The 25,130-nt window shown below is 40.0% G+C and overlaps 1 protein-coding gene across 5 annotated transcripts in view; it reads right to left on the bottom strand.

Annotated features, from left to right (window-relative positions):
* Positions 1–1,756: 1,756 nt before the first annotated feature.
* Positions 1,757–25,130, bottom strand: part of LOC129731086 (probable cationic amino acid transporter) — a 112,888-nt gene continuing 89,514 nt past the window's right edge. For all 5 annotated transcript variants that reach the window (XM_055690840.1, XM_055690836.1, XM_055690841.1 and 2 more), the window contains 7 exons: positions 23,406–23,504; positions 22,986–23,194; positions 22,392–22,563; positions 5,755–6,351; positions 5,539–5,685; positions 5,312–5,477; positions 1,757–5,252 (listed from right to left, as the gene is read on the bottom strand). In XM_055690840.1, coding sequence (XP_055546815.1) covers positions 4,670–5,252; positions 5,312–5,477; positions 5,539–5,685; positions 5,755–6,351; positions 22,392–22,563; positions 22,986–23,194; positions 23,406–23,504 — 1,973 coding nt within the window. In that variant the 3' untranslated portion in view covers positions 1,757–4,669. The remainder of the gene's footprint in view (positions 5,253–5,311; positions 5,478–5,538; positions 5,686–5,754; positions 6,352–22,391; positions 22,564–22,985; positions 23,195–23,405; positions 23,505–25,130) is intronic.

Genomic DNA, 25,130 nt, shown 5'->3' with positions numbered 1-25,130 from the left:
GGATGCTTTTTTTCACTTTCACTCAAGAGTGTCAACAAATATCAACCCTGCCCTGGACACCATTTTGAATTTAAAGACGACAACTTTAATTTTTGGAAAACAATCTAAATAACTAAATACCTCCCAATATGGGTATTTCCGGTGTTAGATTGATGCCAGAAAATCTGCTGAAAATGACCGAATACCACTCAATATAAATATAATTAGAGTTAAAGCGATGTACACAAGCCAACAGTCGAGGATGTTGTCATTTCGATCAAAACCAATCATTTCAAACGAGTTGTTATTTGACTTTGATCATATCCTATGGCCGATTGGTTAAGCATTTGCAGACTTTAAACACATCGCAAGGAATCAATGAATTTGAAACGTTCAAATAGTACGATACCACACTTAAATTATGTCAAATCCACATATATCGATCAAAGCAGGTATAGTTTTAAATAGTCTTTAAATTTCTTTTCTTTCCATAACTTTTGAGCCACATATCAAATTGTTATGAAGTTTGTTATTTGTGAGTTTGAGAGATGACTCGTTCGTATGACACTAGTAATGTTCAAATAAGTCATGTACTCTTTGAGATAATAGACTTTCGTTGTATTGTTAACAATTTAATACATAACAGTTGCTTAAGTTCGATTATAATCAAATGAAATGGGAACCACGAAACCACGTGTTCAATCATAATTCATCAGTTAACCCTTAACTAGCCCGCTCATCTGATATCAATATTGATCAAATCGGTTGTGTAGTTTCTGAGATAATGAAGTTTCGTGATTTTCACAAGTCGGTGCATTACAGATGAAGTTACAGTTCGATTACAGTAAAATTCAATAGGGTCTTCTGAGGCAGCTAGACCATTCATTTGACACTAATTTTGTGGAAATCGGGTTAGCCATCTCTGAGAAAAGTGAGTGAGTCCAAGTAGTCATCGGAATATGTTCCTTTTCATAGCTGGATTTCACATTTTTGAACATAACAGGAATAGTAATAGTCCGATTGCAAAACAAATCAATAGGGTCTTATGGGGCAACTAGACCTTCCATATGACACTGATTTTATGAAAATCGGTTCAGCCATCTCTGAGAAACATGAGTGAGATTAAACAGTCTTCAGAACACGTTTCTTTCATAACTTTTGAACAACATGTTCAATCTTTATAAAATTCAAAACTTAAGGGTTTTCCAGGTAGCCCGTTCTTTTGAGACCAATCGTAATCTTTTGTTCAAATCGGTTATGTAGTTTTCGAGATAATGATGTTTTATGATTTTTACTATTTGATACATAACCTCGAAACTAAAAATCCGATTACAATGAAATTGAATAGGGTCTTATGGGACAACAAGACCTTTCATTTGCAATTAATTTCATGAAAATCGGTCCAGCCATCTCTGAGAAAAGTGAGTGAGAATAAAAATCTGCACATACACACACACACACACACACACACACACACACACACACACACACACATACACACACATACAGAAAATGCTCGTCGAGCTGAGTCGAGCGATATATGCCATTCAGCCCTTTGGAGCACTTTTATATTTTCGGTTTTGCAAGTGATTGCTATACCTTTCTAGAAGAAAGGCAAAATTGAAATATTTTTTTTTTCAGTAAAGGATCTTAAATTTAATTCTGTCAGTATTTTTTCTTTAAAAGATGAGATACTTTTTTAAAGTCATCAATTATTTAAAAAAAAACTCTGTGAAAATAAAAACGAAAGTTCGGAATGATTGCACAAAAAAGAGCATTTCTTATAGTTTTCTTATTGCGTTTATTTGTTCGACTATTCAACCTTCTGTTGTTTAGATATAGTTTGTCATCTGTTGTTCTCGACTACAGTGATTCGCTGATTTGCCTCCGTATTTTATTTTTTTAATTTCATTTTCCGATTTTGGTTGGTTTTGTTCCGTCGCTATTTTTGTTACTTTCTCTTTCTCTTTCTCTCTCTGTCTGTAGGGAGTAGGTTGGTTTTGTTTTTCTTTAGTTAGTGTCATCTTATCGCGGTGATAAATCCTATAATAATAGTACTTATTAGTTGAATTTCACTCAACAACTCAACAAATGGATTATCTTCCTCTAATACTTGTATATGTTTGCGTATGCGATTTTCATCCTTTAACTCATCTTCACTTTTTAGTTTGGTTTCAATAATTTGATAGATGCAATTTTACATATGTTAGCTTTGGGCTTTTTTCTTTGTTTTATACAGACACCTAGAAGATTTTAATGTGGTTTGTTTGTTTTTTTTTTATTATTTTTTTGTTTCTTATTCATTGTGAAGAATTTGAAAAGATGTACTAACTAGACTTTAAATAAGCTATGGTTGCTTGGATGATTCTTGCTGATGTTGACTTTCGTTTGCTCAGTTTCATTAGCTTCCATCAATCTGCCATGATTTGTACGGTTCGTATTTATTTATTTTTTTCTCTTTCTGTGTGAATTAGATCTGGACTAATGGAGATTTGCAACTATATGGGCGATTTTTCTCTCTCTCTCTTTAAATATATCGATGAAGTATTTGATCGTAACATGGTGTGAACACGGATAATGATTTGTTTGTCTTGAGTGAGTTTAGTAATGTATAGAATTATTTAGTCTGCAATATGCAATATAATTTATCTTTGTTTTATGTTTTTGTTTCAATGTATATATGTATATAGATAAATATCACACTTAGAAAAGTTAAAACTTAGTTTTGTTCATTTTTGTTCTGGTTCGTGAAAACTAGCAAGCTATAGCGCAGCTCTCTCGTGTGTCAAGTACTGTTGTGTTGTAAAAGATTTTTTTTTTGTTTAAAATCCTGGCTGTTTTGTTTTGTTGTTAGTTAGTTTTTTTTTTTGTAATTTTTCAATACCAGCATTGCATGGAAGAGACGGAGAGCTAAAATAGGTTGCTATGTTTGTCATTTTTTTTTCTTGTTCTACTGAGTCATGATGGGATCAGTTTATTTTTTCAGTCAAGTAGGTAAACAGAACCTAGATAACATGAACCCAGTACTGCTGTAACACTAGAAGAAATACTCTGATTGGAGAACGTAGTCGAAATATCATAAACACCTTCCTAGTACATATAACCGTTTTGGCATAGCTGCAAAACTGTGTCAACAATCCTCATCACTCGATAGATTTTTACTTCTTCATGCTGTGCTCAACTGCAATAATGGTAATAAATACACTTCAATCAACAATATTAACAGTAAAATATCACTTAATTTATTGAAAGATGCTGATTTCAATCTCTTTTCGACTAGTGTATATAGTTATCTTTTATAATTTTCCTGTTTAGGTGTAATATGATTTCAACGCTTCTGTATTTGATTTTTTTTGTCTACACACATAATGCCGCCATCTTGTCTTAGTGTTATCTTCGTTTCGATCGTTATTGCTAGCTTTATCCTGCGCATTTGTCGATCTGCTCAGCTTCCGTTGGTAACTGGTTGTTAATAAAACCCTCGGTCTAGTAAAAACTAACTAATGTCTTCGATTTTTGTTTTTGTTTCCTACACCATTCCAAGAGTGCTCAATTTTGAGTGTTGTAAATTATTTTCAAATTTCCTAGAATCGTGACAGTGTTTTTTTACAGTGCTCTGTTATTGATCGTATATAATTCTCCTAGTCTCTTATCGTGTAAGGATGATACTTTGCCTATACTGTACATACCTCGCTGCGTTTGCCCCGATACCATTGGCTTTCTCTCCGACTTCGAATACAAATATACTCTGACAATCGATAGAAGAACGGTTGTAAAATTAACATTCTAACATAAATTATTGTACGTATAGTAGTAAACATTCTTTGGTTTTAACCTGAAGACCAGCGTTCGAGTCGCTACCTAAGATTAGTATTCTAAACTTAACTAATTTGTATACTAACAGTTTTGAGTGAAATCAAAAGTCAACTAAGGATATGTTTTCGTTTTAATTCGTAAGAGAATATCACATTTTATTCCGGGGGAAGGACCCCAGGACTGATCAGGGCTGCTCGAGTCTGGTCGACTTCAGCAGCGGGGGTGGGCGATTGTCGTTTTTTTTAGTAAAACCATCGCATCCAGATACAAACGATCACTTTCCGACAGTTGTGTCAGTTTCGCTGCGGCAAGTGAACGGTCATAATTGGAACTTTGACATTTTTGGATTCTGAATCTCATTAATAAAAAACAAGGAATTCTAAATTTAAAATAAATTTCTAACTATGTGCTTCAAACCCATGAAATAAACAAAACAAGGCCGGATGAAAATAGGACACCCAAAACCATTTCGTTCAACGTATAACCTCGGTAGGTGGAGAATCGTCGCCGCCCCCGCTGCCGATGGTGTGTCCGCAAATGGAGTGGAAAACCGCATAGAGCTGTTCTCAACTGTGTTTGACCGCCAAACGGTATATACTGTATACGACCTAGCCTATATTGCAGTGTACAATACAACACACGCACACACACAGATGCACATGTTGCTTGCGCTACCGTAGATGGGGGATGGTTCGACTAACGACGTAATGCTGTAACAACACCGATAATGATGGGTAATGATTGCTTTCCCGATAAATTCACCGCGTTCAGTCCTCCGGATGCTCTCTCGTCTAAGTGTGTCTGTACAGCTACGATGCTACGGGATTGTGTTGTTGTTGTTGTTGCTACTGATGGCTGCTCCTGCGAGTAGCGTTTAGTCGTCCCAAGTGGGATAGCTGGTGGTTTCCTGGTAAAACATACCGAAGCCATCCTTCTTTGTCTCCGGCCTCGGCTGCGTTGGCGGAGGCTGAAAGATGTTGGTCTGTCCGATCTGATGACGCTGTGGCTGTGATTGGTGCTTCTGACGTGGTGGATCGTAAATGGTGGTGTCACTCCACGCATCGTTAGGGTTCCAACTGTTGGTCGCATTATAACTGGCCCCCCATTGTAGCTCACCGTCGTCATTTGTCGCCATGCGGTTTTCATACCCATGTCGATCCCACACCGCCGTCGGTTCGTTTCGGTGATTGCTTTTTGAAGGAACTTTCAACGTGGTCGGCTGACCGGATGGTGGCTGCTGCCCATTACCGTCCACCGTCAGCTCGAATTCTTCGTCCGGATTTTCCAACAGGCTGTGCGTGATTCCGTAGTAAAAGTACATGATCAGCCCCAGTGTCATCCAGACCGTGAACCGAACTAACGTCAGTATACTTAGCTTAAATATAAGATACACGTTCACCGTGATGGCGACGGTCGGAATGAACGGAAGTCCGGGCGTTAGGAATGGTAAAGCATACCTGCGAGGAGCACAAAGTACTGTACAAACTAAAACCACCTCATTTCCGTTTGAACTTACCGATTTTGGGGCTGTCGCGAAATAACCATCAGAATAACGAAAATTCCCAGCACCAGTGCAGTGTAGACAAGCGCGAAGAAAGAACCCGTAATACCAATCGCCATAAAAAGATCCAAAAAGAATATACACGCGTACATCAAACCGACCATTTTGGTGACGAAAATTCCTTTAAAAAAAAAATATCATTTAGAATCAACTCTTGAAGATGAATATTATCAAGTCATTACCGCTTTCATGTGTCGCTGGACCGGGATTAACCCAAGGAAATAGGCCGGGACATAGGTATGAGTACTGCTGGATCTTCCTTCCAATATATCCGAAGCCCCATAGTGTAAACGGATTGGAACCACCTTGTGGTGCACCATGTACAGCACCTGTAATTTATATTTACACATTAACCATCAATGTTATTTTTCGTTACCATGACAAAACTTTAAACACACCATAGAACTTGTTCTCGGACTTGTCCGACACCAGAAACTGATCGTCTCGACCCAGGAAACCATCCGGGCTGTCATCTCCAAAGCTATCGTCCGAGTCGGGTGATCCGCGATAGATCTTTTTCACCATCACATTACCCTTGACCCGCTGCTGCGTTGCCGGATCCGGAGTGCTAGGAGGTTGCGGTGTCCGCAGCTGAGCCGGCAGTAAATCCACCAACGATGTACTGTGCGGTTGATAGCGCAAAATTAGAACACACGTCGAGACCAACGTATACGCGAGCAGCGTCCCGATGGACATCATCTCCACCAGCACTTCCAGCTTGACCGTTAGCGCCACCAGGGCGGCTGCCACGCCACTGCCGATGGTGGCGATGCCAGGGACGCCGGTGCGCGCCCACAGCTGGGACAACATCCGGAATATAAGTCCATCCTGCGCCATGGCGTATATCACCCGTGGCATTGGGAACATCGAACCGAACATGGCCACGCTAAGGCCAGCGGTGGCACCGAGCGCTACCAGTGCACGACATTTCGGTGCACCCACGTAGGTCCACATCTGCACCAGGGCGGAACCTTTGTCGATGTGATCGTATGGAACTGGGGAGAAGGAAGAGTGGATTAGTTCTACCTGCTGTGTATCGTCTAGTATCTCAGGTTAGCCAGGTGTAAATTGGAATTGTCGAATCCAATTCTAATCATTCAGTCGAAAAGCAGTATTAATTTAGACAATTACCACTTCCTGATACCAGTGTCAACTACAATTTGCAATAAAATATCTGGCAGCATTGTTTGGAATTGAAATCCTTTCTCCTACTAACAGACTCGAAACCGCTCTAAAGCAAGTCATTCATTATTCAACCAAAAAAATTATTTCAATCAATGTTATTATTGTTGGACATTGACAAAATGCTCTTCGAAATACAGCCAACATTACATATTGATGGTGATGTTATGTCGGTTTTCAACTGAAATAAAAACAGTCTTCAAAATCAATAACTTTAAATGCGCATGTTGAACGGACCCCGGCAGTACTGGTAGGACGGGCAGGCATGAAATAATCTCAGGAAGGCAGAATATATTGTTCGAATGTTCTTTATCATAAATATTATACTACTTTACGCTTATTGTTTTTAATGAAAACTCTATAGCTCAACTGAGTGTTTTATAGGCAATTTAAATTGATATTTCCCGGTTTCCTAAAAATTGCGAATGTTATTCCCTTGTACAAGGGTGGTGATACAGCGCAGATCAGTAATTATAGACCAATATCCATTTTATCTGTTCTAAGCAAAATACTCGAGAAACTGTTAGTAATCCGAATAAATGAGTTCTTCAATAGTCATGAAGTTTTAAACAGTCATCAATATGGTTTTCGTTCTGGATCTAGCACACTTACCGCAGCCAGTGAATTAGTTGACAACATATAGGGGAAAGTAGGTAAAGACGGACACTGCGGGTAAGATGGACACTTTTAATATTTCACAAACTAGAATGTATTATGATAGTTGAGTGATGCGAATACCTTCTTTATAGTGTGTTAATGCTTTTGAGTTGCATTATCAGTTTTCAGCAAGTAAACTGTCAAATTTGTGAGTAAAACAAAGAATATTTTCTTGAACGCGCAATTTGATGTAATTTTTATTCCACGGAAAATAGTGAAAAACTCGTGAAACACACGTGTTTTCATTTGTTCACAATAGTAAAGTGATTAATTAGTCTTTCCTCGGTTTTCTAGTGAAAATCCAGCAGATTTTCGATGTTCCGATGAAGAGCTACGATCGTTTGAAAAATTTACAACCAGGTCGGGCAAGACGGACACACTAAGGTAAGGAAAGATGGACACACGGATTTTACAAGAATTTTCACGTGTAGTATCTGTTGTGTACTACAGATGTTCACAAAGTACACCCGCGAGAGAAACCAGCAGATATTAATCACTTCGCAGTTAGAACATAGGCGGAGAGTTTTCGCCTTCATCGAAACCCATCCTCTCAAACTGTTCACGTGATGTATAGATGGACTCTAATAACGTAGAGTAATGTATGGCCATCACTTAACAGATAAATCAAAAGAATACTTAACGTACTACATCTTCTTTGTGAGTGTCCACCTTTACCTTCGTAGTGTCCATCTTACCCACCCCAAGTGTCCGTCTTTCCCAACCATGTCAAAAAACAGCAATTTGTAGTCTTATTTTTGAAGACCCAAAACACATAAAACTTGGAGGAAGTTCACTAATACCAAAAATGATTATGAAAACTAATGACCTTAAGTTTCAATTTGTATGACTACTGCGATCTAAATAGCAATACCTAAGTAATTATTTAGATTAAACCTTAGGGTGTCCGTCTTTACCTACTTTCCCCTACAGTGCGCTAGACTCTCGACAAGCTTCGGGCGTACTTTTCCTGGATTCAAAAAAAGGTGTTTGATACGATTGACTACGGACTTCTGTTATGTAAGCTTGACTACTATGGTATTCGGGGTCCAGCAAACGATTTTATGAGAAGCTATCTTTTATCTAGGAGGCAATTCGTAGTTGTGAATGATTCTCGTAGTAATAACCTAAGTACGACCGTCGGAGTACCTCAAGGTAGCAATTCGGGGCCCCTCCTTCTTTTGATTTATGTCATCGACCTGCTAAAAAATGAACTGCATGGAATACCATGTCTTTTCGCTGACGATACGTCCTTGTCTAGTGCATCTACTGACTCGAAGTATTCTTACTCTACATGCTCAAATAAACAAGTAACAAGTAACAAGAATCAAATCGTACAACAAATGAAGGAGAGCATGGAAAAGTTGCAGATATACTTCGCTGGAAACCTACTATCCCTCAATATATCAAAAACTAAATAAAGGGTTATTTTTTTGCTACTTGGTTTTTCGTGTATTCAGATTTGACAGTTCACGCGGGAATTCTGACAGCTGTCAAAGTCTAATGTACTCAGTTTGGTTTGCCATTTCACCATGAACAGACTTACACCTGAACAACGCTTAAAAATAATCGCATTTTATTACCAAAATTCGTCCTCTGTGAAAAATGTTTTTCGCGCAAAATTGTGTTTAGTGACGAAGCTCATTTCTGGTTAAATGGGTATGTTAATAAGCAAAATTGTCGCATTTGGATCAAAGAGCAACCAGAGGCAATACAAAAATCGCCAATGCACCCAGAAAAATGCACGGTTTGGTGCGGTTTACACGCTGGAGGCATCATTGGTCCGTTCTTCTTCAAATATGATCAAAATCGCAACGTTACGGTCAATGGCGCTCGCTATCGCGCGATGATTTCTGTTTTTTTTTTTTTTTGCCGGAAATGGAAGAGCTGGATCTTGTTGACATGTGGTTTCAGCAAGACGGTGACACACATCGCGCGAATCAATGGACATATTGCGGAATAAGTTCGGTGAGCAATTCATCTCACGAAATGGACCGGTGAATTGGCCGCCTAGATCATGCGATTCAACACCGCTAGATTATTTTTTGTGGGGCTACGTTAAGTCTCTCGTCTATGCGGATAAGCCAACAACAATTCCAGCCTTGGAAGACAACATTACACGCGTTATTTGCGAGATACCAGCCGAAATGCTCGAAAAAGTGACCCAAAATTGGACTTTTTGGACCATTTAAAACGTAGCCTAGGCCAACATTTGAATGAAATTATCTTAAAAAAAAAAATAAATTTTATGCGTTTTGCCTTCCTCCTAGAAAGGTATAGCAATCACTGCAAAAACCAAAGGTATAAAAATGCTCCAGAGGGACGAATCTCGTATATCAATCGACTCAGTTCGACGAGCTGAGCATTTTCTGTATGTGTGTGTGTGTGTGTGTGTGTGTATATATGTGTGTGTGTATGTAACGCTCTCCCATCTCGATTTTCTTCATTTTCTCAGAGATGGCTGGACCGATTTTAATGAAATTAATTTCAAATGAAAGGTCTATTTGCCCCATAAGACCCTATTGAATTTTATTGTAATCGGATTTCTAGTTTAGAGGTTATGTATGTAAAAATACATAAAAAATGTAAAAATCACTAAACAACAATATCTCAGCAACTACGCTACCGATTTGAACAAAAATGCTTTCAAATGAACGGGCTACCTAAAAAACCCTTAACTTTCGAATTTCATAAAGATTGGACATGTGGTTCAAAAGTTATGGAAAGAAACGTGTTCTGGAGACTGTTTAATCTCACTAATGTTTCTCAGAGATGGCTAGACCGATTTTCATAAAATCGGTGTCAAATTGAAGGTCTAGTTGCCCCATAAGACCCTATTGATTTTTTTTTATCGGACTTCTACTTTGCCTGTTATGTTTAAAAATGTGAAATCCAGCTATGAAAAGTAAAATTTCACAAGACTACTTAAACTCGTTCACTTTTCGCAGAGATGGCTGAACCGATTTCCACAAAATTAGTGTTAAATGAAAGGTCTAGCTGCCTCATAACACCTTATTGAATTTAACTGTAATCGAACTGTAACTTCGTCTGTAATGTATCGAAATGTGAAAATCACGAAACATCATTATCTCAGAAACTACACAACCGCTTTGATCAATAGTATTATCAGATGAACGGGCTAGTTAAGGGTTAACTGATGAATTATGATTGAACAAGTGGTTTCCTAATTCGGCTGCTCTATACGTTCCCATTTCATTCGATTATAATCGAACTTAAGCAACCGTTATGTATTGAATTGTAATAAAAATTGTAATAAAAACGAAAGTCTACTATCTCAAAGATTACACGACTTATTTAACATAACAAGTGTCATACGAACGAGTTATCTCGTAAACTTACAAATAACAAACTTCATAACAACTTGATATGTGGTTTCAAAGTAATGAAACGAAAAGAAATTCAAAGACTATTTGAAACCATACCTGCTTTGATCGATATATATATATATATATATATATATATATATATATATATATATATATATATATATATATATATATATATATATATATATATATATATATATATATATATATGGGCTCAAAATAATTTAAATGTGGTATCATACTATTTGAACGTTCCCGGTATCGCTCGTGATGGAATTGTTCGATATTGAAAGTCATTTCTTTTTGCCTTTCTCCTAGAAAGGTATAGCAATCACTGCAAAAACTAAAGGTATAAAAGTGCTTAAAGGGCCGAATGTCGTATATCACTCGACTCAGTTCGACGAGCTGAGCATTTTCTGTATGTGTGTGTATGTGTGTGTGTAGCGTTCTCCCAATCTCATTCGATTTTCTCAGAGATGGCTGAACCTATTTCAATAGAATTAATTGCAAATGAAAGGTATAGTTGCCACATAAGACCCTATTGAATTTTATTGTAATCGGATTTCTAGTTTAGAGGTTATGTATCAAAATGTAAAAATCACGAAACATCAATATCACAGAAACTACACAACTGATTTGAATAAAACTAATTTCAAATGAACGGGCTACCTAAAAAACCCTCAACTTTCGAATTTTATGAAGATTGAACTAAGAAACAGAAGTTATGGAAAGAAACGTGTCCTGGAGACTATTTAATCTCACTAATGTTTCTCAGAGATGAACCGTATTTCATAAAATCAGTGTCATATGGAAGGTCTTGACGCCCCACAAAACCCTATGTTTTTTTTTTTGCAACCAGATTACTTTGCCTGTTATGTTTAAAAATGTGAAATCCAGCTATGAAAAGAAACATATTCCGAAGACTACATAAACTCACTCGCTTTTCTCTGAGATGGTTGAACCGATTTCCACAAAATTAGTGTCAAATAAAAGGTCTAGCTGCCTCATAACACCCTATTGAATTTTGCTTTAATCGGACTGTAACTTTGTCTGTAATGTATCGAAATGTGAAAATCGCGAAACTTCATTTTCTTAGAAACTACACAACCGTTTTGAACAATATTATTATCAGATGAAGGGGCAAGTAAAATATCGTACTATTTGAACGTTCCTGTTATCGCTCGTGATTAAATTGTTCGAAATTAAGAGTCATTTCTCTTATTTCGCTATTTCTTAAGCACTAACATTACGTCAAATTTCATATTTTATTCTTCAATAACAACATCAATATTTTAGAACCCAAAAAGTTAATATACCTCTAATGGATTTAAGCATTCATGTTAATTTATTTTTACAAATAATAAGTTTGAATGAGAAAGGCTTAGTCTGACCGCTGGGTGGATTAATTTAGGTTTTTCTCTTGTCTGCGGACTGGCTCCTAAATCTAAGCAACTAATATCTCACAGGGTGAACCGTGAAAGTGATACACACATTTGAGTACCTCTTCTCACAGCGGGAGGACTACCTTCTCATCAACTGTGCTTGTTTTGATTGCGGTACATGTTATAGTTCATCTGAATTTAAATGATTCGAGGGAACAGGCACGGTTGTCCCCAAGCAAAACCGGGTAAAAAACGGAGTATGCGTACTACAGCGGTGATCAAAGCGGTTAAAGAACGTATCCGGCAAAATCCAGCCCAATCGGCAAGGAAAAAACTCGTGAAAAATGACCTTGAATACAGTACTTTCAAGAAACAAAAGATTCACGGATCGTCTCGCAGAAATATTGCCGACAAGGTTGCCAGCTCTCGATTGCTACTGAAGACACACGTTGCTAATAACATAATTTTCTTCACATGAAAATTTGTTTACGTTGGAGACTGTTTTGAACAAGCAAAATGATCGTGTCTATGGAGCATGTCTTCGTGATATTCCAGCCGATAAAAGAAGAGTGGATCGATTCCAGAATGCTTCAGCTGTAATGGTTTGGGAAGCAATAACCAACAGAGGAAAGTCGTCACTGCTATTCATCGATAGGGGTGTGAAAATTAATAGAAAGTACTAGCTACAACACGTCGTCGAAAGTCGTTCTAATTCATCCAAAGATCTTTTCGCGTAATGGGATAATGCAAGGTCATGCCCGAAGACTACATCACTGGCACCTTACTGTAAACAATACGTGCTGTAAGTTTAGGTATTGTCTGCTAACCTTGTGCAAAAGAAAAAAGTTCCGACATTTTTTGAAGTAGAATACTTCTCTCAGGAAGTTCGGCTACATAGGGATGTGAAATGAAAATCTAAAACCGAAAAAAGTGAAAAATATGTCCAATTTCAAATGCTAATAAGTCGGTTAGTATTCGATGGATATCCTTCGTTCTTGCAGCAATTGATTGGAAAATCTTCTAAGATTCTTCCCAGAATAAGATAATTGTAATTTTATTATCCACACTATTGTACTATTGAAAATAGTCAAGCCTTGTCAAAACGAAAAATTCAACCTCTGATTGGTCGTTATATGATTGCTTTCCAAGCACGGTCGACAGAATCATATACCTTGCAATTGAAAACATGCTATTTGGCCTATATAAGAGCCTGTGTCAGCCGAAGCCGCTCATAATAGTTCTAGACAGCGACAACACCAGTCGTCCTTCCTTAGCAGCAGCACTAGCCCTGTGGTTGGTCACCACATCTCAGGAGCAGCGCGGTTTTTCTCAGCGTGTGTCGTCAGGCTGCCATTATTCCCCCCGTGTTGGGGCAGCATGAAGATTGCCATCAGGAAATCCAAATTTGGAAATCAAAATGCCTTTTTCAAGGCAAATAAACAAGTCATTGAAAGTTAATAATTTTTGACAACGCAAGCAAGCATTCTGTGTTGGATCCTAGCAATTTAAATCTGTCGCGCCCGGCTAATTCACTGAATGTGAAATAGCTTCCACAGTGCATGTTGTCCGTATATCTTAATTTCCCCACTATTAGGGCAGCTCAAAGGTTGCGATCAGCAACCGATTTTGAACCGCAAAATGCCTTTCTCAAGGCAAATAAACGAATAATTAAAGGTTAATAATTTTCTGGCATCAACACAAGCGGACATTCTGTGCGGGATGCAATCAAATTCTGTTGTGGTTGTCTAATTTTTACTTTATTTAGTAAACCCCCCACTGTAGGGGCAGCACAAAGGCTGCGATCAGCATAACCGACTTTGAAAAAAAAACTGCCCTGTGAGACCGCATTCACAAAGACAGTTAGTTCGACTATGCAGAGCTTATATGAAGTCGATTCAATCAATTAGCATCAACAGAATTTCGTCGTCTCCCAGCTGCCAAGTTGCAACATGATGCAACACGCAACAGCGAGCAAACGAAATCGCTTGATGTTACAAACCGCAATAAGATACGAGTTAAAACCGTTGCGTGTGTGAGAGCAAGAGCACCATCGGTGTTTATTCGCTGGATACAAAAGTCAATTGCGAATTGTGGAATAATTTGTCTGAAGAACATTAGGGAATGGAACAACTGAACTGAAAGGCGTGGCCTATTTCGAAACACCCTTCGACTATAAAAGAGTGTTTCTGGGAAAACTAGCTACATTCATTAGTCGGAAGGTGAGCTGGATGGACCGTCCGGGTTGCGCCTGTGGCTGCCTTCAAATTAAACAAATCACTTGCCCTGTGGTTGGTCACCACGTCTCAGGCCTCTGCCTGAGAACGAACGCCAACGCGAGCGATCGGGCGAAATTTTTGCCGTACATCAGCCGGCACTTCCTCTAATGGAAAAGTTGGATCATTTTGTTCAGAAGAATGAACAATTGTTCTTTTGAGGACAAATAAAACACTTAATTTGAAGAGTTAATAGTTTTTGGTACCAGTAGCAGTATGGTAACAGCCTCAGCGGTAGGTGCAGCCGGTACTTCCATGAGGCGGATGTTATAAGGAAGTAAATGGAAGCAGCACGGCGAAACAGTTCGGGTGTGCTTAGACGCGCGTCATTTTTCGTTGTTGATATTATTCCCCACATGAAACGACGCGCTTTCGTACGCTAGCGGCGGTATGAGCGGTAGATGCATTTGCCAACACTTACTCCAGTAAAGCCGAGTCTAATTTTCAATGTGAAAACACCTTTCTATTGTGTTGGCCGTGCGCATTAGGCCTCTGCCAGGCTAAACGCGAAAAGCAGCGCGAACCGATTCGCCCGGCCGTAGGTTAATGTACAGCCTTAAGTAGAGCTGTGTAAAAGTATTCTACTTCAACCTTGCGGTCGTGGCTTTGCACACAACCCTCCTGTGATTTTTTTACTAAAGTAAGCTTCTTGAAAAACAGCGAATCAACAACAATGAAATCGACACGAATCGTAATTTGATTAATATGTATCTAGTCGAATTCAACAATCGATAAATTTCAAATTTTCGAATATATATCATATACACTAGAATCGTGATGTTCCGGTAAACTTCGGATTTTGGGACGCTCAGAAAACCATTTTTTAAAACTTACACACAAGCACGAATATGAATGATAAGCGTATCACTTACTGCAATAGTGATACAGCCAATAATATGAATTGCGGAGTAAAGAAAACACCTGGGCAATATCACAATAGATCTAATCTCTGGTCGCAGTGAAAATCCTCAACCAAAACAGGCAATAGTGAGTTGACACAGAATTTATTGAAGCTGGTGCCAGTAACATGGACCTGAAAGCATGTGAATGTTTACCATTACAATGCCCACACGAGCACGAAAATTATTTCAAACGTGTTTTGCAAAAACGCACCAGAAATCTCTCCAATTTTATCATCGGTGGTTTTAACACTGAACACCAATCATGGGATAGTTCTTCAAGTAATTTTTATATTTTCTTCAATGATTCTTCATTGTCAATAGTCCTACAAAATTACATATTTCATGTAATTGTTGCTTTTTGCGATTAGTAAACTGCTTACGAGAATTTTTCTTAGGATGATGTCACCAATCAATGAAAATTCAATTTTTGCAGATGAACAATTCTGGACATTCATTCTGTGCCGAACACGCATCAGTACTGGACGTGTTTGGTGATCGGTCCGATAGAGTATAAAACAAAAGACGTGTGAACAAGTGTTGGCATTGTTTGCCTGGTCGAGTGAAATAAATCCGGGTTCAAGGTCGTTCCTTTGTGCAACTGTTTCGCATCGTGACTGCCAGCTGGTGCGTAAGCCGATTTGGCTGCTGGCTGGATTGTGCTACAGCAGTGGACGAGACACAAACGAGGAAAAAGAAGAAGCCATCAGTGTCAGCGAGTCGTATCGCTGTGTGGAGTGATCTCACACCTGGCTTGCTGCTGGTGGCTGTTTGGTGCTGCTGTATTGGTGCTGCTGGCTGTAACGGCTGCTACTTCGAACGATCGGACAACCAACCTTACTGGAAGGGAGAAATAAAAAGGTACGTGTTCTTGTCAGCGCTAGTGCGCTAGACTTAAGATGGATGTAGATCCCTCGCCTCCCGCGCCACCATCCCCGAACCCCTCTGACCCTGACCCTTCTGTTACCCCCTCCCCTGTTCATTCTTCAGTCCCCCCTCGCCCCAGGCTTTACCCAGACGGAGCCCAGGGCAGCTATACTGTTTATTTTCGGCCAAAGGCAGGACCGAAATCGAAAAAGTTGAACCTCTTGCAGATTTCTAAAGACCTGACGAAGGAGTACAAGGGCGTGACCGAAATTTCCAAGGTCCGGCCTAACAAGCTCCGTGTCGTGGTCGGTAACCTGAAAGAGGCCAACGATATAGCTTGCTCTGAGCTCTTCACACGCGAGTATCGCGTTTACATACCCGCACGAGACGTGGAGATCGACGGTGTCATAACCGATTCGAGTCTGTCCGTCGAGTGTATACTGCAAAGTGCCAAAGGGTGCTTTAAGAACAAAACGTGTCCCGAAGTAAAGGTGCTCGACTGCAAGCAATTGCGGTCAGCATCGATCATCGGTGGCAAAACAGTATACACTCCGTCAGACTCGTTTCGAGTTACGTTCGCCGGGTCTGCACTACCAAGCCACGTCTCGATCCACCGGGTTCGTCTCCCTGTGAGGCTCTACGTGCCCCGCGTCATGAACTGCCTGAATTGCAAGCAGTTAGGCCATACAGCCGCCTACTGCTGCAATAAGGCACGTTGTGGCAAGTGTGGGGAGTCTCATGCGGAAGATTCTTGCAGTGTTAACGCTGAAAAGTGTATTCACTGCGGAGAAAATCTGCATGAGCTCTCGACATGTGCGGTGTACATGCAGCGCAGGGATAAAATAAAACGGTCTCTCAAAGAGCGTTCAAAGCGTTCCTACGCTGACATGCTGAAGAAGACCGTTACCACTTCTCCCGTTACTTCGAACCCCTTCGATCTGTTGCCCTCTGAGGAAACCGATTCTGACGATTCACCAGCGGGAGCATCTTACGCCAATCCTGGGGAGTCTAGAAAGAGGAAAAGTGTTTCCTCTCCTAAACTTCCCAGAAAAGGTCCTAAGATTTCTCAAAGTGAAATGAAGGTTACAAACAAACCAAACAGTGCTGCGGAAAAACCGAAGCAAACTCCTCCTGGGCTGGCAAATTTAAAGTCCCAGAAGGAGTTCCCAGCACTGCCAGGAACATCTAAAACCCCAGTTGCTCCTTTTACACTCCCAGTTGATGAAACAAACTCTGGATTAGTGAAATTTTCTGACATTGTGGACTGGATTTTTGAAACTTTCAATGTACCCGATCCAATTAAAATTTTTCTCACAGCATTCCTCCCAACAGTTAGAACATTTTTGAAGCAGTTGACTGCCCAATGGCCTCTCCTTGCAGCGATTGTATCCTTCGATGCCTAATTCAACTGCGTATATGAAGGATTCTATCTCTGTCTTACAGTGGAATTGTAGAAGTATTTTACCAAAAATTGATTCGTTTAAAGTTTTGATAAATAAAAACAAATGCGATGCATTTTCCCTTTGTGAAACTTGGCTTACTTCAAATATTGATCTCAACTTCCATGATTTTAATATTATTCGCCTTGATCGAGACACCCCATATGGAGGAGTACTTTTAGGGATTAAAAAGTGCTATTCTTTCTATCGTATTAACCTCCCCTCGATTCCAGGCATCGAAGTTGTCGCATGTCAAATGACAATACAAGGTAAAGAGCTTTGTATTGCCTCAATATATATTCCCCCCAGAGCACAGGTTGGGCAACGGCTGCTCTTTGATTTAATAGAACTTCTTCCCTCGCCACGTTTGATTTTGGGAGACTTCAACTCTCATGGCGTGGCTTGGGGTTCCCCATACAATGATAACCGCTCCTCTTTAATCTATAACCTTTGCGATGACTGCGACATGACTATTTTAAACAACGGTGAAATGACACGTATCCCGAAACCTCCAGCGCGCCCAAGCGCTTTGGATCTATCCTTATGTTCGACGTCGCTACGGTTGGATTGCACATGGAAGGTAATCCTTGATCCTCACGGTAGCGACCATCTGCCTATTCTTATTTCAATTACTAACGGGTCAACTCGCATGCGACCAATTGACATTCCGTATGACCTCACACGAAATGTCGATTGGAAGTTATACGAGGAAATGATTTCAAAAGCGGTCGAGTCGATTCAACATCATTCACCACTTGAAGAATACAACCTCCTCGCGGGCTTGATTCTCGACGCCGCGTTGCAAGCCCAAACGAAGAAATATCCCGGCGTAACGATCAAAGAACGGCCTCCCACTCCGTGGTGGGACCAAGAGTGCTCCGATGTCTACACGCAAAGATCCGACGCGTTTAAGGCCTACCAGACGGGAGGTATACCTGGCGACTATTTACGGTATTCGGAGCTTGATACCAAGCTTAAAAGCTTGGCTAAAGCAAAGAAACGTGGATATTGGCGTCGGTTCGTGAACGAGACGTCGAGGGAGACATCGATGAGCACTCTTTGGAACACAGCCCGAAGAATGCGGAATCGCGTAACGGTCAACGAAAGCGAGGAGTCTTCAAGTCGGTGGATATTTGATTTTGCCAGGAAAGTATGTCCGGACTCTGTTCCTGAGCAAAATATTGTTCGCGATGCGTCTCCGGGCCACGACGCGATAGAATCACCTTTTACGATGGCAGAACTTTCAGTTGCCCTCCTGTCCTGTAACAATAACGCGCCTGGATTAGATAGAATCAAATTCAACTTGTTGAAGAATCTACCCGGCAATGCCAAGAGGCGCTTGTTGAACTTGTTCAATAAGTTCCTGGAGCAAAACATTGTACCGCAGGATTGGAGGCAAGTGAAGGTGATCGCCATCCAAAAACCAGGGAAACCAGCTTCTAATCACAACTCTTATAGGCCGATTGCAATGCTATCCTGTATCCGGAAATTGATGGAAAAAATGATACTCCGTCGTTTAGACCACTGGGTCGAATCAAATGGTCTACTATCAGAAACTCAATTTGGCTTCCGCCGTGCCAAAGGGACGAATGATTGTCTTGCGTTGCTTTCAACAGATATTCAGCTGGCGTATGCTCGTAAAGAACAAATGGCGTCTGCGTTCTTGGACATTAAGGGGGCTTTTGATTCCGTTTCTATTGACATTCTTTCGGGTAAACTTCACCGACAAGGATTTTCTCCAATTTTGAACAATTTTTTGCACAATTTGTTGTCCGAAAAGCACATGCATTTTACGCATGGCGATTTGGCAACTTTTCGCATTAGCTACATGGGTCTTCCCCAGGGCTCATGTTTAAGCCCCCTTCTTTACAACTTTTATGTAAATGACATCGACGAATGTCTGGCAAATTCATGCACGATAAGACAACTTGCAGACGACAGTGTAATCTCTGTTACAGGAGCCAAAGCTGCCGATTTGCAAGGACCATTGCAAGATACCTTGGACAATTTGTCTGCTTGGGCTTTACAGCTAGGTATCGAATTCTCTCCGGAGAAGACTGAGATAGTAGTTTTTTCTAGGAAGCATGAACCTGCTCAGCTTCAAACACAATTAATGGGTAAAACGATTTCTCAGGTTTTGGTACACAAATATCTTGGTGTCTGGTTCGACTCTAAAGGCACCTGGGGTTGTCACGTGAGGTATCTGATGAAAAAATGTCAACAAAGAGTGAATTTTCTTCGTACAATAACCGGACAATGGTGGGGAGCCCATCCAGGAGACCTTATAAGGCTTTACCAAACAACGATATTGTCTGTTATTGAATACGGGTGTTTCTGCTTCCGCTCCGCAGCAAACACACATTTGATCAAACTGGAGCGAATACAATATCGTTGTTTGCGTATCGCCTTAGGTTGCATGCAGTCGACCCATACGATGAGTTTGGAGGTTTTAGCTGGAGTACTACTATTGAAAAACCGCTTCTGGAGCCTGTCTTCTCGTATTCTAATCAAATGTGAGGTCTTGAACCGTCCCGTGATTGAAAATTTTGAAAGGTTAATCGAACTTAATTCTCAAACCCGTTTTATGACATTGTATTTCAATCACATGTCCCAAAATATTAACCCTTCTTCGAATATTCCAAATCGTGTCGACTTATCAAATACTTCTGATTCTACTGTGTTTTTCGATACATCCATGATAGAAGAAACTCGTGGAATCCCGGATCATTTACGCGTGCAGCAGATCCCTAAAATTTTTTCCAATAAATATCGAAACATCAACTGCGACAATATGTACTACACTGACGGATCACTTCTTGATGGGTCCACTGGCTTCGGTATCTTCAATAACAATTTAACCGTCTCCCATAAGCTCGATAATCCTGCTTCTGTTTACGTCGCAGAATTAGCTGCAATTCAGTACACCCTAGGGATTATCGAAAAAATGCCCACGGACCATTATTTCATCTTTACGGACAGTCTCAGTTCCATTGAGGCTCTCCGATCGATGAAAGATGTTAAGCACTCTCCGTATTTCCTGGGGAAAATACGGGAACATCTGAGTGCTTTATCCGAAAAATCTACTCAGATTACCTTAGCGTGGGTCCCTTCTCACTGCTCGATACCGGGTAATGAGAAAGCGGACTCTTTGGCTAAGGTGGGCGCAACAAACGGTGATATTTATGAAAGACCAATTGCCTTTAATGAATTTTTCGCACTTGTACGTCAGAATACGATCATCAGTTGGCAAAATGCCTGGACCAGAGGGGAATTGGGAAGGTGGTTACATTCCATAATCCCCAAAGTATCGACGAACCCGTGGTTCAAGGGGTTGGATGTAGGTCGGGATTTCATTTGCGTGATGTCCCGGCTTATGTCCAATCACTATAGATTTGACGCGCTCCTCCGTCGTGTTGGGCTCGGGGAAAGTGGTATCTGTGCCTGTGGTGAAGGTTATCACGACATAGAGCATGTGGTTTGGTCATGCCCTGTACACCGTGACGCCAGGTCTAAATTAATAGCTTCCCTGCAGGCCGAGGGTAGACAGCCGGCTGTTCCTGTTCGTGATGTCTTGGCGAGCCGTGACCTATCCTACATGTCCCTTATATACGTTTTCCTGAAATCCATCCACGCCCCAGTCTAGTCCCGTTCCCCTCCGTCTACACCCAACAAAACGACAAGAACACGTTTGAACCTTAAGCACAAAACCAGCAACCAGACCCCGCACAACAGAACCAGGACCAAGGACTACGAGCCTCTGTCCCAACTCACGACATCGTGGCTCAGCAGAACGAATCCATACATGCCATTCGACGATTATCAGACGACCATTGAACAACAAAACACTGATTGGAAATCCCATGCTAGTTTTAAGTTAGACTTAATTTCAGCTCGTAGTCGGCAGCGAGGATAAAAAATTTGCTTTAGTTTTTAAGTCATCAGATATAATTGGCGCCGTTAAACATTAAATTGTATTTGTGCCGTGTCAAATAAATGTTATGTGAAGAAAAAAAAAATTCTGGACATTCCACTATTCATCAACTATAACATCGGATTCTGCAGGTTGTCTACCAGAATTCAAAATTTGATAGATTTTCTGTCAGAGCAGGTTCATATTTATATATAACATATTTACTTCAGATCTCCCTGATAAGAATAAGGGAAGTCGATTGCAGAAAAGCTTAGATATTTTCTCTTCCCACCTGCAAAAGTGGAAATTTTCCCTAATGCTTCTAAATCTTGATTGATTAGTTTTCCTCACAAAACTGTAACCTATTTTCTCAAACCAAAATGGAGTTATTCCAGAATGATCTGACAAGGTTGAGTATTAAAGACTAATTTACAATGAAAAACTTATTTTCAATTATTGCCAATTTTCGACAAAAATCGTTGCAATCCACAATTACTACGATTAGCTCTTTCTATAGTCAATAAGTTTTTCCCATAGGCGAAAGTAGAAGCAACGAACCTGGCTAGCAATTACTCTGCGGCCTTTCAACGTACTTCTGCATTCACCAGGGGCTTCCTATGCTGAAATTTCTGTTTATTTGGATAACTTTTGATTAGTAAGTCATTAGAAAGCAGGTTCACGCTGAACTTCCATTCAGATGAGAACTTCACTGCTTCAGAAAGCACTTAGATGTAGGCACCTAAACATGATTTATGATTGCAAATGAGTTCACCCTGTGGTTCCCCGATGCTAAATTTCTCCAGAGTGACTCATTAAGTAAAGTTATAAGCTTTTCATCCAGTCTAAAGTTTATCAGCAAACCCTGTCTTGTTGTTGATGTGATCCGCACCTTTGGCATCGTTCGTGAAGCACTCTGTAATCTGACTACTCCGACTTTGATCTAACTTCGCATGAAGCGATGTTGTTTCACATATCAAACAAACTTTTCATCACATACCTCCGCAGTATGTTTGTAAATGCAAATCATTCCAGTCTACACCCCGGCGAGTCCTCATCGGTCTGTTGTTCCCGTGCACACTTACCTACTAGCGTTAGGATGAAGCTGCTCGTGACATACACGAACAGCACAATTACCAGCGAACCGACGATTGCCTTCGGAATGCTTTTCTGCGGGTTGTGCGCTTCTTCGCCCGTCGTCGCAATGATATCGAACCCGATGAAGGCGTAGAAACAGGTGGCTGCCCCCGTAAACACCTGCAAGAAATAGAACACACGTATGACGTCAAGTTGTAAAACCGACCACTCGCCGATGATGGGTTTCTACAATTGCTTAACAAATAATTAAATCTTCTTTCAGTTAAAACCCATTCACCGCAAATAACCTGTTGAGTCAAATCGAAACTACGAAAAAAACCTCCCCGTGTGATTCGAACCATGGCTACACGTCATGTCCAGGATATACATGGAAGGCAACAAACATGAAATCAATAAATTTGATTAATCTGTGCCTCCTCGTAGCTTGACTTAGCTAGACTCTGCCAGATTGGATTTGGGGTGGTAGTAGTTATAATTGCAACAAACTGTCATGTGGCGTGCACAGTCCGATATTTTTTTCACATCCAGCAGGCACACATTCAATCACTTTTTCAACGTTTATGTGCCTAAGCAACACTTACCCCACTCCATCCGTACGGGAGGAAGCCTTCGTGCTCGGCCCACGTGGATGTGTCGACGTAGAACAAACCGGCCGTTAGGATGAACACCCACGAGGCTAGGTTTATCGTATTGAGGACGTTATTGAAGAGCACCGATTTGCTAGCCCCCAACGCCAGCACGAAGGTCATCAGTAGAGTGATGCCGAATGCGATGAAATCCGGAGGACGGCCTGCATGCGTACGTAGTTCGGGGGGCACGTGTGATGAGCCGCATCGGAATTAGGTCGTATAGTAGAGCAGCGTTCCATCGTTCGACCACGTAAGAGATAATAAAAACGTACGCCATTAAAATCAGGAACATTAACACTCATATCGTGATGAAATGATTCAATCAAGATTTAGGTTTCGATTAAAGATAAATGTTTAAAAAATAAGTCATACCGAACAGAGTCCCCACGGCGGACGCTATGCTCCTGCTGATGGCACCTCCGGACAACGAATCGAAGCTAGCACTCAACGCACAGGCACACGCACTCGTACCTGCAAAACGGATGCAGAATAAGTCAAAACCGTTGTAATTCTCCACGCAGCTAGAGCTCAAATATGGCAGGTAAATTTTTATTATGAATAATTCATCATCCTCCCAAAGGCCCACCAGCACCGGCGACGACAAAGGACACCGGTGGGTGTGGGTGGCCGCGGGTGCATCCCCCCATTCAAACAAACACCAACTGTAATTGAGCGGGACGAGAACGAACATTGATGGAAATTGTATTTCAAGGTATAGGTAGGTACCCGCTCGCGCGGTTGGTGGTAATGATGATAAACCCAATAGAAAAAGTTTTGGATTACTCACTGAACTTCTCCATTTACGGTTTAAACTAATATTCACAGCAATGCGAAAAAGAGGGATAAGATTGTTTACTCTTCTTCGCATAACCTTTTTCTAACCTCGAGCTCATCTACTATTTTGTTTTATTTACGTTCTAAGATACATGTACCCCGAAAATAGCTATGAATTCACCTATACTTTAAATTTCGATCAAATTGCTCGGTTTAGGGTCTCAAATATGTTTGTTTCTGCAATGATTCTGATAAATTTGAATTTTGCTGCTCGTATCTTGCGTTACTCTATCCTCGAAGACTTATCTTAAACGAATGTCTTTGAACTGCACAACTGTTTACAAGCGTATCTTTATGGTGCCGTCAAATATCAGCAACTTGTAATTCTATTAATTTATGAACAAAACAAAATTGGTCCAATTTTTAAAACTGGAGCTTTTTGTAAGCAATACACACAAATAATACTTACATATAATACCTCAAGACCAGTATATTTTGAGAGGATAATTTCTTTTGAATCTTTTAACTTATTAACCCTGGAAAGTAATCTTGGTCTGGGGTTAAACTGATGCATGAGTTTTTAACTATTTGAAATGCAAATTTTTGTTTAAAATTTCATAGTGAGAGATCATTACGGAGTTAACACATAATTTACTGTCTGGCTTTTCGACCTTTTCCTCGTTCATCTTTCTAAAAGTTGTTACCTTACGACTTTTGACTAACAACGAATTTAATGATTAACTCTTTAATTTTTGTTATTCTTCATCTTTCAAGCTATTTGGGCTTTTATTTGTTTAACATTTGATTTTTTGTTTATTTCAATTTCAAACTGTTAGGTTTTTTGAAATATTTTTGACCTATTGACTTGTGGACCTCACAGGATTTCACAAACTTTAACTTTTATTTTTCTATATTTTTCGATTTGTAGATGCTCAGAATTTCAGATTTTTAAGACTTCTATACTTTAAGACGTTAACATTTTTAAATTTCAGAATTTGAAAATATTGAAATTTCTGCAGTTTTGTCCTTTCTCCCTTTCTAATGTTTTAATTCTCAAACTTCTTTTTTTATCATACTGGGATTTTTAAATATATTTCTGTTGAATTATCATATTCTATGACTATTTGAGTTTTTATTTTTTGTCTTCCTGACTTTTAATTTTCAACCTTTTTTTAGTTTGAGCCTGTTTTGGACTTTTTGAGCTATCATTTTTTTGTCATTTTTGTTTTTGGAACCACCCTAGCAAAAAAATAAATGAACCACCCTAATGAAAATCAAGTTGAGATACCAAATGAACTGCATCTGGTTTGGAACGAGCTGTAA

This window comes from Wyeomyia smithii, chromosome 3, assembly GCF_029784165.1.
Source record: "Wyeomyia smithii strain HCP4-BCI-WySm-NY-G18 chromosome 3, ASM2978416v1, whole genome shotgun sequence".
Classification (NCBI taxonomy): Eukaryota; Metazoa; Arthropoda; class Insecta; order Diptera; family Culicidae; genus Wyeomyia; species Wyeomyia smithii.
Note: the sequence above shows the minus strand (reverse complement) of the source record. Positions and strands in the feature narration are given on the sequence as shown.